We start from the raw sequence: 11,696 nt of genomic DNA, 5'->3' as shown, positions 1-11,696 counted from the left end.
CTGGGTCGGGCGAGGCGGAGACCGTCGGCGGAGGCCAGGGCTGAGTCCGAGCCCTGGGTCGGGCGGAGCGGAGTTCGTCGTCTTCCGGGGCTGAGCCCGAGTCCGAGCCCTGGGTCGGGCGGAGCGGAGTTCGTCGTCTTCCGGGGCTGAGCCCGAGTCCGAGCCCTGGGTCGGGCGGAGCAGAGTTCGCCGTCTTCCGGGGCTGAGCCCGAGTCCGAGCCCTGGGTCGGGCGGAGCGGAGTTCGCCGTCTTCCGGGGCTTAGCCCGAGTCCGAGCCCTGGGTCGAGCGGAGCGGAGTTCGCCGTCTTCCGGGGCTGAGCCCAAGTCCGAGCCCTGGGTCGGGTGAAGCGGAGCTTCCTATGGTGCCTGAGGCCGGGCCTGACTGCCTGTCAGCCTCACTCTGTCAAGTGGCACAACAGTCAGAGCGGCGCAGGCGGCGCTGTCCTTCTGTGATTCTGTCGGGCCGGTCAGTGGAGCGGCGAAGTGACTGCGGTCACTTCGGCTCTGTCGACTAAAGGGCGCGCGTCAGGATAAAGGTGTCAGGCCACCTTTGCATTAAATGCCTCTGCGATTTGGTCGGTTGGCGTGGCGATTTGGCCAGGGTTGCTTCTTGGCGAAGACTGGGCCTCGGGCGAGCCAGAAGTATGTTCGTCGCTGGAGGGGGGCCTCGGGCGAGACGGAGATCCTCCGGGGTCGGCTGCCCTTGCCCGAGGCTAGGCTCGGGCGAGGCGTGATCGAGTCCCTTGAATGGACCGATCCCTGACTTAATCACACCCATGAGGCCTTTGCAGCTTTGTGCTGATGGGGGTTACCAGCTGAGAATTAGGAGTCTTGATGGTACCCCTAATTATGGTCCCCGACAAATAATTTATATATTAGTTAATTTTAGTAAATTAGCTAATAGTTTTCTAGCTATTTATTAGCTAGCTAATTCCACTAGCATTTTTTAGCCAACTAATTATTAGCTATAGTATATTCAAACACCCCTTAAGTTATAGAGTTATATATAATTATAGTTTGTAAATAGTTAAAAGTGTGTAAAAAGGGTGTGTTCTCTATGGAATGGTTTATGTAACAATATGAGTATATGTGTTCATAAGATATAACAATAATAACATTAGACAAAGAACACAAATTTTTCTAGTTTTACACTTTTATTTTTTTTGAAGACAATTTAACAAGTATAAACTTAGATAAATATGTATTCAGTACTATTTAATCTATTTGGCATTAACTTTTGCTATAGGCCAAGCATGATCATCATACAAATTTCACCATAATCGGATCACATAAACTACAATTATAAATTAATTACAGAAAACATAGATCTAAAGCTGCAATGATTACTTTATACTAAAATATACTATATCATATATTAACTATGTATATCTACTCATGTGTAGTTAAATTATTCTTTCAAAGTTTCATTGTGATTTATTATAATTTTTCAATGATTCAATCCGAATTAACATAAAAAAACCACCTAGAAAAATAGTAGTCATGTGTCCGGTTTTGGATGAAAGAGGACCTGTATCCAGTTTTGTAACTGAAAAAAAATAAAAATCAGAGAGAGATAAAATAGTTTTCTTTCTTTCTTTCTTTTTAATGCTGTCAGCTTAGCAAATCTGGCTCGGCCTATGAGACCATGCTTTAGCTCAGCTCGTGGATACAATAGAGATGGTTTGGAGTTTTGGACCGGGCCGGGATGATCAAGACCAAAAACTATTGATAGCCCATTGTCTTAAGGCATGTTTGGTAGGCAGGCTTCATTTATGCATGTTATTATATGTTCAGTTGTCGCGACCAGAGTTCTGGCCTGGCCCATACTATACAGTTCGAGCCCCTTAGCCTAGCCACGAATGAACGCCTAGAATACTAGAATAGAAGTATGGGCTATGGCTGTGAAAAAAACAGTAAATAGTTGTAAACTGTGAAAAAGGTGGAATATGAACTATAAAAAAACTAAAAATCGTTTAGTGAAAGCCACTAAAGATTCTTCTATATATATTTTTCACAGTTCCATCTGAAAGCCGCAAAAATCAGGTCTATAGGTGCTTTTAAATTTTGCACTACGAGAAAATCGGCTTATGGAAAAAACTACTTTCTGGATCGAGCCCTTTAGTTTGGTTTTTGGCTTTTATGGGGCAAAAGCAAAAACCAAAAGCAAAACCAAACACAACCTAGATCGAGCGTTTTTTCAAAAGACAGTATCTGCGCTGCTATTTTTGCTGGAGTAAAATGCAGTGCTCGGATTGGACATGTGTTACTTAGGTCACCGAACTCAGAAAACCAACAAAACAAATTCTCTAACTTAGTTGGTACATACAAAACTGTCCAAAACCGGGTTTACTCAAACCGGTACCAATATGATGTGCCACGTTGGAGCACAATAATCAAAGTTCGGGGACACAAGTTACACAACATGTCAAATCTGGAGACTCAAGTGACATAACATACCAAGTTCGAGAAGTCAAGTGACTCTAACGTTTGAGATTGGGAAAATACAATTAGGGCTACACTATGTCTACTCCTAAGATATGATAATGTAAGGTAATATAAATAATAGATTGGTTCTATTGTAATGTAATCTGAGTTCTCAATTGGTCGTACATCTTTATATTTATAGGGGGTCTGGATCCGTTACTAGATGAGATCCAACATAATCCCACAAATAGGTTAAGATAATCATGCATGGATAATTACTCTCGCCTAAATTAATCTGACCGCGGACCATCCGGGCTATCCCACAGACTGGCTAGGACACGAACTGTTCAGGCCACATGGTTAAACCGTTCGACCGTGTCCATGTGCCAAATATGGTGCTCAACAATTGTGTTTCATTTCTACCTTGGTTTTAGAGTTAGATTGTGCTATTGTGAGAACTTTTGTTAAATGTTGTATGTTGATAGCTTCATGTATACTAGCGAGTTGCCGAGTTGTCCTTGCTTTGCTACGATTTTTTATATATCATATAAATAGGTATTGAGATATTTATTCAAATATAATTATTGTTTATTTTTAAACACTAAGATACATGTGGTTAGATGGTAACTGCGCAGGCGGGGTCGGGTGCTGGACAAATGCAGGAGTTGGGGCAGGTGCTGGGGTCCACTTGGCTCACAGGGCATGGCGCTGAGACGGGACATGAGAACCAGTCGAAACGCGTGGGCACATCTAAAGTGTTAGCGTGGAAGGTGAGACCGTGGTAGCAACAGGTGGTCACGTTAAATTTTTAATAGAGTGGTATAAATTTACATGCCCTTTTCTAAAAAATCCACTTTCTCCAAGTAATAGCTGCGCAAACTACTTGAAAAGCCTGAGACGCTGACACAATGACCCACCAAGACGACTAACAACGCGGACGCTCGCCTCCAGAATAAAACCGCCCCCAGCTAAGAAAAGTCGCCTCCACCAGAGGAGGCCCGGCCAATCCAGAAGGTGACGCCAGCAACGACGCCCGCGATGCGCCGATGACCTGTCCGGACTCCGGACTCGGAACCCGCCTTCTTCTTGCCGCCAAAGAAAGGAAGGCAAAACGGTTCTTCTTTCGCGTCGGCAACAGCGACACCCACAGCCGGCCAGCCCAAGTCTATAAATGTACGCTCGTCCTCTCGTCGCTCGCTCATCACCCAATGACCCAATCAATCGCTAACAACCCAATAAACCGCGGACGCAGCAGAAAAGAGGTAGAGGGGCGGCGACCGATGGCGCGGCGGGGCACGGAGGCGTTCCCTAACCTGGGCGCGCACTGCGACAAGCCGGACTGCAACCAGCTCGACTTCCTGCCCTTCGACTGCGACGGCTGCGGCAAGGTCTTCTGCGCCGCGCACCGGACCTACGGGGACCACGGCTGCGCCAAGGCGGCGGACCAGGGCCGCACCGTCGTCGTCTGCCCGGACTGCGGCGACGCCATCGAGAGGCTGGTTCCGGGGCAGGGCGAGCGGGAGATCCTGGAGGCGCACGTGCGGTCGCGGCGCTGCGACCCGGGCAAGAAGCGCAAGCCCCGGTGCCCCGCGCGGCGGTGCAGGGAGCAGCTCACCTTCTCCAACACCCAGGACTGCAAGGGCTGCGGCCGGAAGGTGTGCCTCAAGCACAGGTTCCCGGCCGACCACGACTGCGCCGCCAGCGCACCAGGAGCTGCCGCGGCGGCGAGGAGGGCCAGCGGGGAGTGCGGCCGCGGCGCGCGGAAGGAAGGGAGCGGCGGCTGGGCGCTGCCGGCGTCCATCCGGAGCCTCAAGATCTTCTGAGGCTTGCCAATTTGCCATACTGTCACGTTGCAGCCAGGTCACCACAGCGAAAGAAACTGTTCCTCGAGATGGATGCAGCGAACGTATTTCATATGTTCTTTGGTTGATGTATAAATGCATTTTCAGGCTAAGAATCTGAAATACAGAAACTGGACATTGAAATGTTCCATCAATACTGGTTTTTAAGGCAGATGTGAAGACAGACAAATTTGCGTTCAATATACTACGGGAGTTTTTTTTTTCCACGCCATCATCTTGGATGATTGTCCTACGTTCTGTTGCGTATGTTGTTGGATATACTCTGTTTTACTTTTTTTTCAGTGGTAATTCATATTGCCACACTATGGGCTAGTTTGAGATGCAAAAAACCCGAAGTGTCTTATTTAAAATTAAATAAAAAGAAGGTTTTAACCTCTATAATACTCTCCGATTTTGGACTCCAAAACTAGTCTTTAATATAATATAAAAATTCTTTACCCCTCCCACTAACTTAAAAATACTCTTAGGGTCTGTTTGATTTGTCCAGAGACTAAAGTTTAGTCTCACCCTGTTTGGTTATTGTCGGGTACCGTAATTAGGGGTACCCCCAACGCTCCTAAACACGGCTGGTAACCACCCTCAGCACAAACTGCAAGGACTGATGAGCACGGTTCAAGACAAGACCTCGTCTACCAAAGGACGCAATCTCGCCTCGCCCGAGCCCGGCCTCGGGCGGGAACAGTATTCCCGGACGAATTCACGCCTCGCCCGAGGGCTACCTCAGGCGGTGGGCGTACCCTCGGCTCGCCCGAAGCCCAGCTCGGTAGGCTTCGTCGAGAAGAAACCTTGGCCAACTCGCCTTACCAACCGACCATATCGCAGGCGCATTCAATGCGATGATCGCCTGACACCTTATCCTGATACGCGCGCCTCAGTCGGCAAAGTCGAAGTGACCGCAGTCACTTCGCCCCTTCACTGACCGATCTGACAGGAAAACAGCGCTGCTCGCCCCGCTCCGACTGTTGTGCCAGCCCCGGGGTAAGGCTGACAACGACCGAGTTGAGCCTCGGGCGCAACAGGAAGCTCCGCCTCGCCCGGCCTTAGGCCTCGGCCTCGGGAGGAGGTCTCCGCCTCGCCCGACCCCAGGGCTCTCCCTCAACATCAGCCTCAGAAGGAATCGCGTCCTCGCCCGACCCCGGTCTCGGCCTCAGGAGAAGCCTCCGCTTCGCCCGACCTTGGGCTCGGACCGACCGCGCCACAGGGGATACATCATTACCCTACCCCTAAGCTAGCTCAGGCTACGAGGGAACAAGACCGGCGTCCCATCTGGCTCGCCCCGGTAAACGGGTGATGATGGTTCCCCGCGTGCGCCCATGACGTCGGTGGTTCTCAGCCCCCTACGGAAGCAAGGAGACATCAGCAGGATCCCAGCCGCACCGCCAGTTGTGCTTCTACAAGGCTCAGGCGCTCCTCCGACGACCACGTTATCTCGTACACAAGGCTCAAGCACTTCTCCGGCAGCCATGTTGGCATGTACACAGGGCTCAGGCACTCCTCTGCCGGACACGTTAGCGCATAGCTACACCCTCCATTGTACATCTAGACCCTCTCCCGAAGGGGGGGGGTCGCGCGAGGAAACGGGCGAACGAACAGGCTCTCTCCCTCTCTCGCGACGCTTGTAACCCCTACTACGAGCACCCCCCGGCGCGAGATAATACATTTCCCCTTGTGTTCCATCTTGCGCCAACCATTCTGGACAGGGGCACACGACGATAAATTCACTGGTCGGCCCGGTTGAGGGTCCCCCGGGGTCCGAGACGCCGATAGTTGGCGCGCTAGGTAGGGGCCTGCTACGTGTTAACGAACACCTTCCCGTTGAGTTCCAGATGGGTAGTCTCCAGCAACCTCTTCAGCCCGGGACGCTGCTCCGCTTTGGGAGTCTTGAGTTCATGTCCCTCGACGGCAGCTACGACATGGTACTCCTCCCCCCGCAGCGCGACAGCGACAAGGACGGCCGTCAGCTCGCCCGGCGGCGGCGAACTCGACGACGTCTTCCCCCCGTGGCGGAAGAGCAGCATCCGGGTTTGCCTCGCCATCCTCCTCGCCGCAGGAGGAGGAGGCGGGGCAACTGTGGCCAGGCAGGAGGCAGCACCTCGTCGGTTGTCGCTCTAGAGCGAGTCGACGACACCGACACCCCAGCGGGGGACATGTCGGGCGTTGTCCTCACGCCTGAGACAACGATGGGCGTCGCTTCCTCGCAACATGCCAACCCCAAGCGGATTGATGACGCCAGCACTCTCGCGAAGGACTTGCTGGACGTCAACCTTGTACCTGAGATGACGGTGCATTCCGTCCCCGACGCGACTTCGCCACCGTCCATCGATCAAGAGGTACCGTCCGTTTCCCACCCTGTGCCTTTTAGATTTAGTTTCGATCCACCAAGCGACCCCGCTTCGGTGAGCGCTTTCGTAAAGGCATATCCTAACCTTCCGGGGTACCATATGTGGTCAACCTGGGACCGACTGACGGCCGTCTCAACCTACGGGCCCCCGGGTTCCGAGGAAGATGACGGTCCCGACTCCGGTTGGGATTTCTCCGGGCTCAGTAATCCCAGTGCCATGCGAGACTTCATGACCGCATGTGACTACTGCCTCTCCGATTGCTCCGATGACGGCCATAGCCTTGGCGACGAGGGTTGTGGCCCAAGTCGCGAATGTTTCCACGTCGATCTAGGGGGTCACGACGAAGGCAACCACCTTGGTATGCCGAAGGATGACGATCCCCTTGGGCCTGCGCCTCGCGTTGACATCCTGCGGGAGCTAGCTGTGGTCCCAGTCCCTGCGGGGGGTCAGGACACACAACTCGAGCAAATCCGCGAGATGCAGGCCAAGCTCGACGAGGAAGCAGGGCAACTTGTGCAGCTCCAGCAAAACATCGAGCAGGAGTGGGCAGGCCGAGCACTCGCTGGAGAAGCGCGTCATCAGGCCCGGGACGTCCAACGCCGAATCGTTGACGATGCCAGGGCAAGGCTGCCCCCGGCCTCCAGCGGGGTCGGCCAGAATCTAGCTGCAGCGGCAATACTACTCCGAGCAATGCCGGAGCCATCCACCACCGAGGGGCGACGTATCCAGGGAGAACTCAAGAATCTCCTAGAGGATGTCGCGGTTCGACGGGCCAAGAGCTCTGCCTCCCGAAGGCAAGGGTGCCCCTCAGAGCATCGCGCAATGACTTCCCGACTCATGCGGGAAGCCTCGGTCCGCACCAGGCACGCGCGGGACGGGGTGCCTGCGGCCCTAGATCGCCCCGGCGACGAGCACCACCGCCGCGACCGTCGAGCCCGCCTCGACGAGAGGGTGCGCCGAGGCTACCATCCCAGGCGCGGAGGATGCTACGACAGTGAGGAGGATCGGAGTCCCTCGCCCGAACCGCCAGGTCCGTAAGCCTTCAGCCGGGCCATACGACGGGCGCCGTTCCTGACCCGGTTCCGGGCCCCGACTACCATCGCCAAGTACTCGGGGAAAACAAGGCCGGAGTTGTGGCTTGCGGACTACCGGCTAGCATGCTAGCTAGGAGGAACGGACGACGACAATCTCATCATCTGCAACCTCCCCCTGTTCCTCTCCGACGCCGCCCGGGCCTGGCTGGAGCATCTGCCTCCCGCGCAGATTTCCAACTGGGACGACCTGGTCAAGGCCTTCGCTGGAAATTTCCAGGGCACATACATGCGCCCTGGGAACTCATGGGTTCTCCGAAGCTACCGCCAGCAGCCAGGGGAATCCCTGCGAGAGTACATCCGACGGTTTTCGAAGTAGCGCATCGAGCTGCCCAACATCACCGACTCGGATGTTATCAGGGCGTTCCTCGCCGGCACCACTTGCCACGACCTAGTGAGCAAACTAGGGCGCAAGACCCCCACCAAGGCTAGCGAATTGATGGACATCGCCACCAAGTTCGCCTCTGGTCAGGAGGCGGTCGAGGCCATCTTCCGGAAGGACAAGCAGCCTCAGGGAAGGCAGCAGGAAGACGTCCCCGAGGCATCCGCCCAGCGGGGCACGAAAAAGAAGGCCAAGAAGAAGGCGCAAGCAAAGCGCGACACCGCTAACGCGAATCTTGTCGCTGCTGCCGAGCCCTCGGAAGCCTCCCGAAGGGGCCAACCTATTCGACAAGATGCTCAAGGAGTCGTGCCCCTATCACCAGCGTCCCGTCAAGCACACCCTTGAGGAATGCGTCATGCTTCAGCGCTACTTCCATAAGGCCGGGCCCCCGGCGGGAGATGGCAAAGGCCAAGACAACAACAAGAAAGAGGGCGACAAGGAAGAGGAGTTCACCGAGGTCCACGGCTGCTTCATGATCTACGGTGGGCAAGTGGCGAACTCCTCGGCTCGACAACGCAAGCAGGAGCGCCGGGAGGTCTGCTCGGTGAAGGTGGCGGCGCCAGTCTACCTAGACTGGTCCGACATGCCCATCACCTTCGACCAAGGCGACCACCCCAACTGCGTGCCGATCCCAAGAAGGTACCCGCTCGTTGTCGATCCTGTCATCGGCAACACTAGGCTCACCAAGGTCCTCATGGACGGGGGCATCAGCCTCAACATCATCTACGCCGAGACCCTTGGTCTCTTGGAGATCTATCTGTCCACGATCCGAGCCGGTGCGGTGCCCTTTCACGGGATCGTCCCCGGAAAGCGCGTCCTGCCCCTTGGGCAACTCGATTTGCCCGTCTGCTTCGAAACTCCCTCCAACTTCCGAAAAGAAAACCTCACGTTCGAGGTGGTCGGGTTCCGAGGGACCTACCACGCGGTGTTGGGAAGGCCGTGCTACGCCAAGTTCATGGCCGTCCCCAACTACATGTACCTCAAGCTCAAGATGCCAGGCCCCAACGGGGTCATCGTTGTCGGATCCACGTACCGCCACGCGTACGAATGCGACGTGGAATGTGTGGAGTACGCCGAGGCCATCGCCGAGTCTGAAGCCCTCATCGTCGACCTAGAGTGCCTCTCCAAGGAGGTGCCCGATGCGAAGCGCCATGCCGACAACTTCGAATCGGCTCAGGCGGTTAAGTCCGTCCCTCTCGACCCCAGCAATAACACCGACAAGAAGGTCCAGATCGGCTCCGAGCTCGACTTCAAATAGGAAGCAGTGCTCGTCGACTTCCTCCGCGCAAACGCCGAAGTTTTTGCGTGGAGTCCCTCGGACATGCCTGGCATACCGAGGGATGTCGCCGAGCACTCACTGGACATCCAAGCCGGTGCCTGACCCGTGAAGCAGCATCTGCGTCGTTTCGACGAAGAAAAGCGCAGAGCCATAGGCGAGGAGATCCACAAGCTAATGGCCGCAGGGTTCATCAAAGAGGTATTCCATCCTGAATGGTTAGCTAACCCTGTGCTTGTGAAAAAGAAAGGTGGGAAATGGAGGATGTGCGTCGACTACACCGGGTTGAATAAAGCATGTCCAAAGGTTCCCTACCCTCTGCCTCGCATCGATCAAATTGTGGACTCCACTGCTGGGTGCGAAACCCTGTCATTCCTCGACGCCTATTCAGGTTATCATCAAATCAAGATGAAAGAGTCCGACCAGCTCACGACTTCTTTCATCACACCTTTTGGCATGTGTTGTTATACTGCTATGCCATTTGGCTTGAGGAATGCAGGTGCGACATACCAAAGGTGCATGAACCACGTGTTCGGAGAGCACATCGGCCGGACGGTCGAGGCTTACGTCGATGACATCATTGTCAAGACAAAGAAGGCCTCCGACCTCCTCTCTGACCTTGAAACGACATTCAAGTGTCTGAGAGCGAAAGGCGTGAAACTCAATCCCGAGAAGTGTGTCTTTGGAGTCCCCCGAGGCATGCTCCTGGGGTTCATCGTCTTCGAGCGGGGCATCGAGGCCAACCCGGAGAAAATCGCGGCCATCACCAACATGGGGCCTATCAAATATTTGAAAGGAGTACAAAGGGTCATGGGATGCCTTGCGGCTCTGAGCCGCTTCATCTCGCACCTCGGCGAGAAAGGATTGCCCTTGTACCGCCTCTTAAGGAAGGCCAAGCGCTTCACTTGGACCCCCGAGGCCGAGGAAGCCCTCGGAAACCTTAAGGCACTCCTTACCAATGCACCCATCTTGGTGCCCCCTGCTGCGGGAGAAGCCCTCTTGATCTACGTAGCCGCAACCACTCAGGTGGTCAGCGCCGCGATCGTAGTCGAGAGACTAGAAGAAGGGCACGCACTGCTCGTCCAGAGGCCGGTCTACTTCATCAGCGAGGTGCTATCCGAGACCAAGATCCGCTACCCACAAATTCAGAAGCTACTATACGCAGTAATTCTGACACGGCGAAAGTTGCGACACTACTTCGAGTCTCATCCGGTGACTGTGGTGTCATCCTTCCCCCTGGGGGAGATCATCCAGTGCCGAGAGGCCTCGGGTAGGATAGCAAAGTGGGCAGTGGAACTCATGGGCGAAACAATTCCATTCGCTCCTCAGAAGGCCATAAAATCTCAAGCCTTGGCGGACTTCCTGGCTGAATGGGTCGACACCCAACTGCCGACAGCTCCAATGCAAGCCGAGCTTTGGACCATGTACTTCGATGGGTCGCTGATGAAAACAGGAGCAGGTGCTAGCTTGCTCTTCATCTCACCCCTCGGGAAACACGTGTGCTACGTGATACGCCTCCATTTCCCGGCGTCAAACAACGTGGCCGAGTATGAAGCCTTGGTTAATGGGTTGCGCATCGCCGTCGAGCTAGGGGTTTGGCGCCTCAATGCTCGGGGCGACTCGCAGGTCATCATCGACCAAGTCATGAAGAACTCCCACTGCCGCGATCGAAAAATGGAGGCCTATTGCGACGAAGTTTGGCGCTTGGAGGAGAAGTTCCACGGGTTGGAACTCAACCATGTTGCTCGACGGTACAACGAGACTGCGGATGAGCTGGCTAAAATAGCCTTGGGGCGGACGACGGTCCCCCCGAACATCTTTTGCAGGGACATACATCAACCATCCGTCAAACTCGACGATGCGCCCGAGCCCGACGAGACCTCGGCCTAGCCCGAGGTACCCTCGGCCACCGAGGGTGAAGCCCTGTGCATCGAGGGGGAGCGGAATGGGGTCACGCCAAATCCGAACTGGCAGACCCCATACCTGGAATATCTCCTCCGAGGAGAGCTACCCCTCGACAAGGTCGAAGCTCGGCGACTAGCTCGGCGCGCCAAGTCGTTCGTGTTATTGGGTGATGAAAAGGAGCTCTACCACCGCAGCCCCTCAGGCATTCTCCAACGATGCATATCTGTCGCTGAAGGACAAGAGCTGCTGCAAGAGATACACTCGGGGGGTTTGCGGTCACCATGCAGCACCTCGGGCCCTCATTGGGAACGCTTTCCGACAAGGTTTCTACTGGCCGACCGCGGTGGCCGACACCACTAGGATTGTACGCTCCTGCCAAGGATGTCAATTCTACGCGAGACAGACGCACCTGCC

At 54.7% G+C, this 11,696-nt stretch overlaps 1 protein-coding gene across 1 annotated transcript; it reads left to right on the top strand.

Moving 5' to 3' along the window:
* Positions 1-3,624: 3,624 nt before the first annotated feature.
* On the top strand, positions 3,625-4,490 carry LOC100127535 (AN17). The gene has a single exon (NM_001112790.2). The coding sequence runs from the start codon at positions 3,633-3,635 to the stop codon at positions 4,245-4,247; it is 615 nt and encodes a 204-aa protein (NP_001106261.2). The 5' UTR covers positions 3,625-3,632; the 3' UTR covers positions 4,248-4,490.
* Positions 4,491-11,696: the final 7,206 nt, after the last annotated feature.

The sequence above is a fragment of the Zea mays genome, chromosome 2 (genome assembly GCF_902167145.1).
Source record: "Zea mays cultivar B73 chromosome 2, Zm-B73-REFERENCE-NAM-5.0, whole genome shotgun sequence".
Classification (NCBI taxonomy): Eukaryota; Viridiplantae; Streptophyta; class Magnoliopsida; order Poales; family Poaceae; genus Zea; species Zea mays.
The sequence above is the reverse complement of the archived record's forward strand: the minus strand, read 5'-3'. Positions and strand labels throughout refer to the sequence as shown.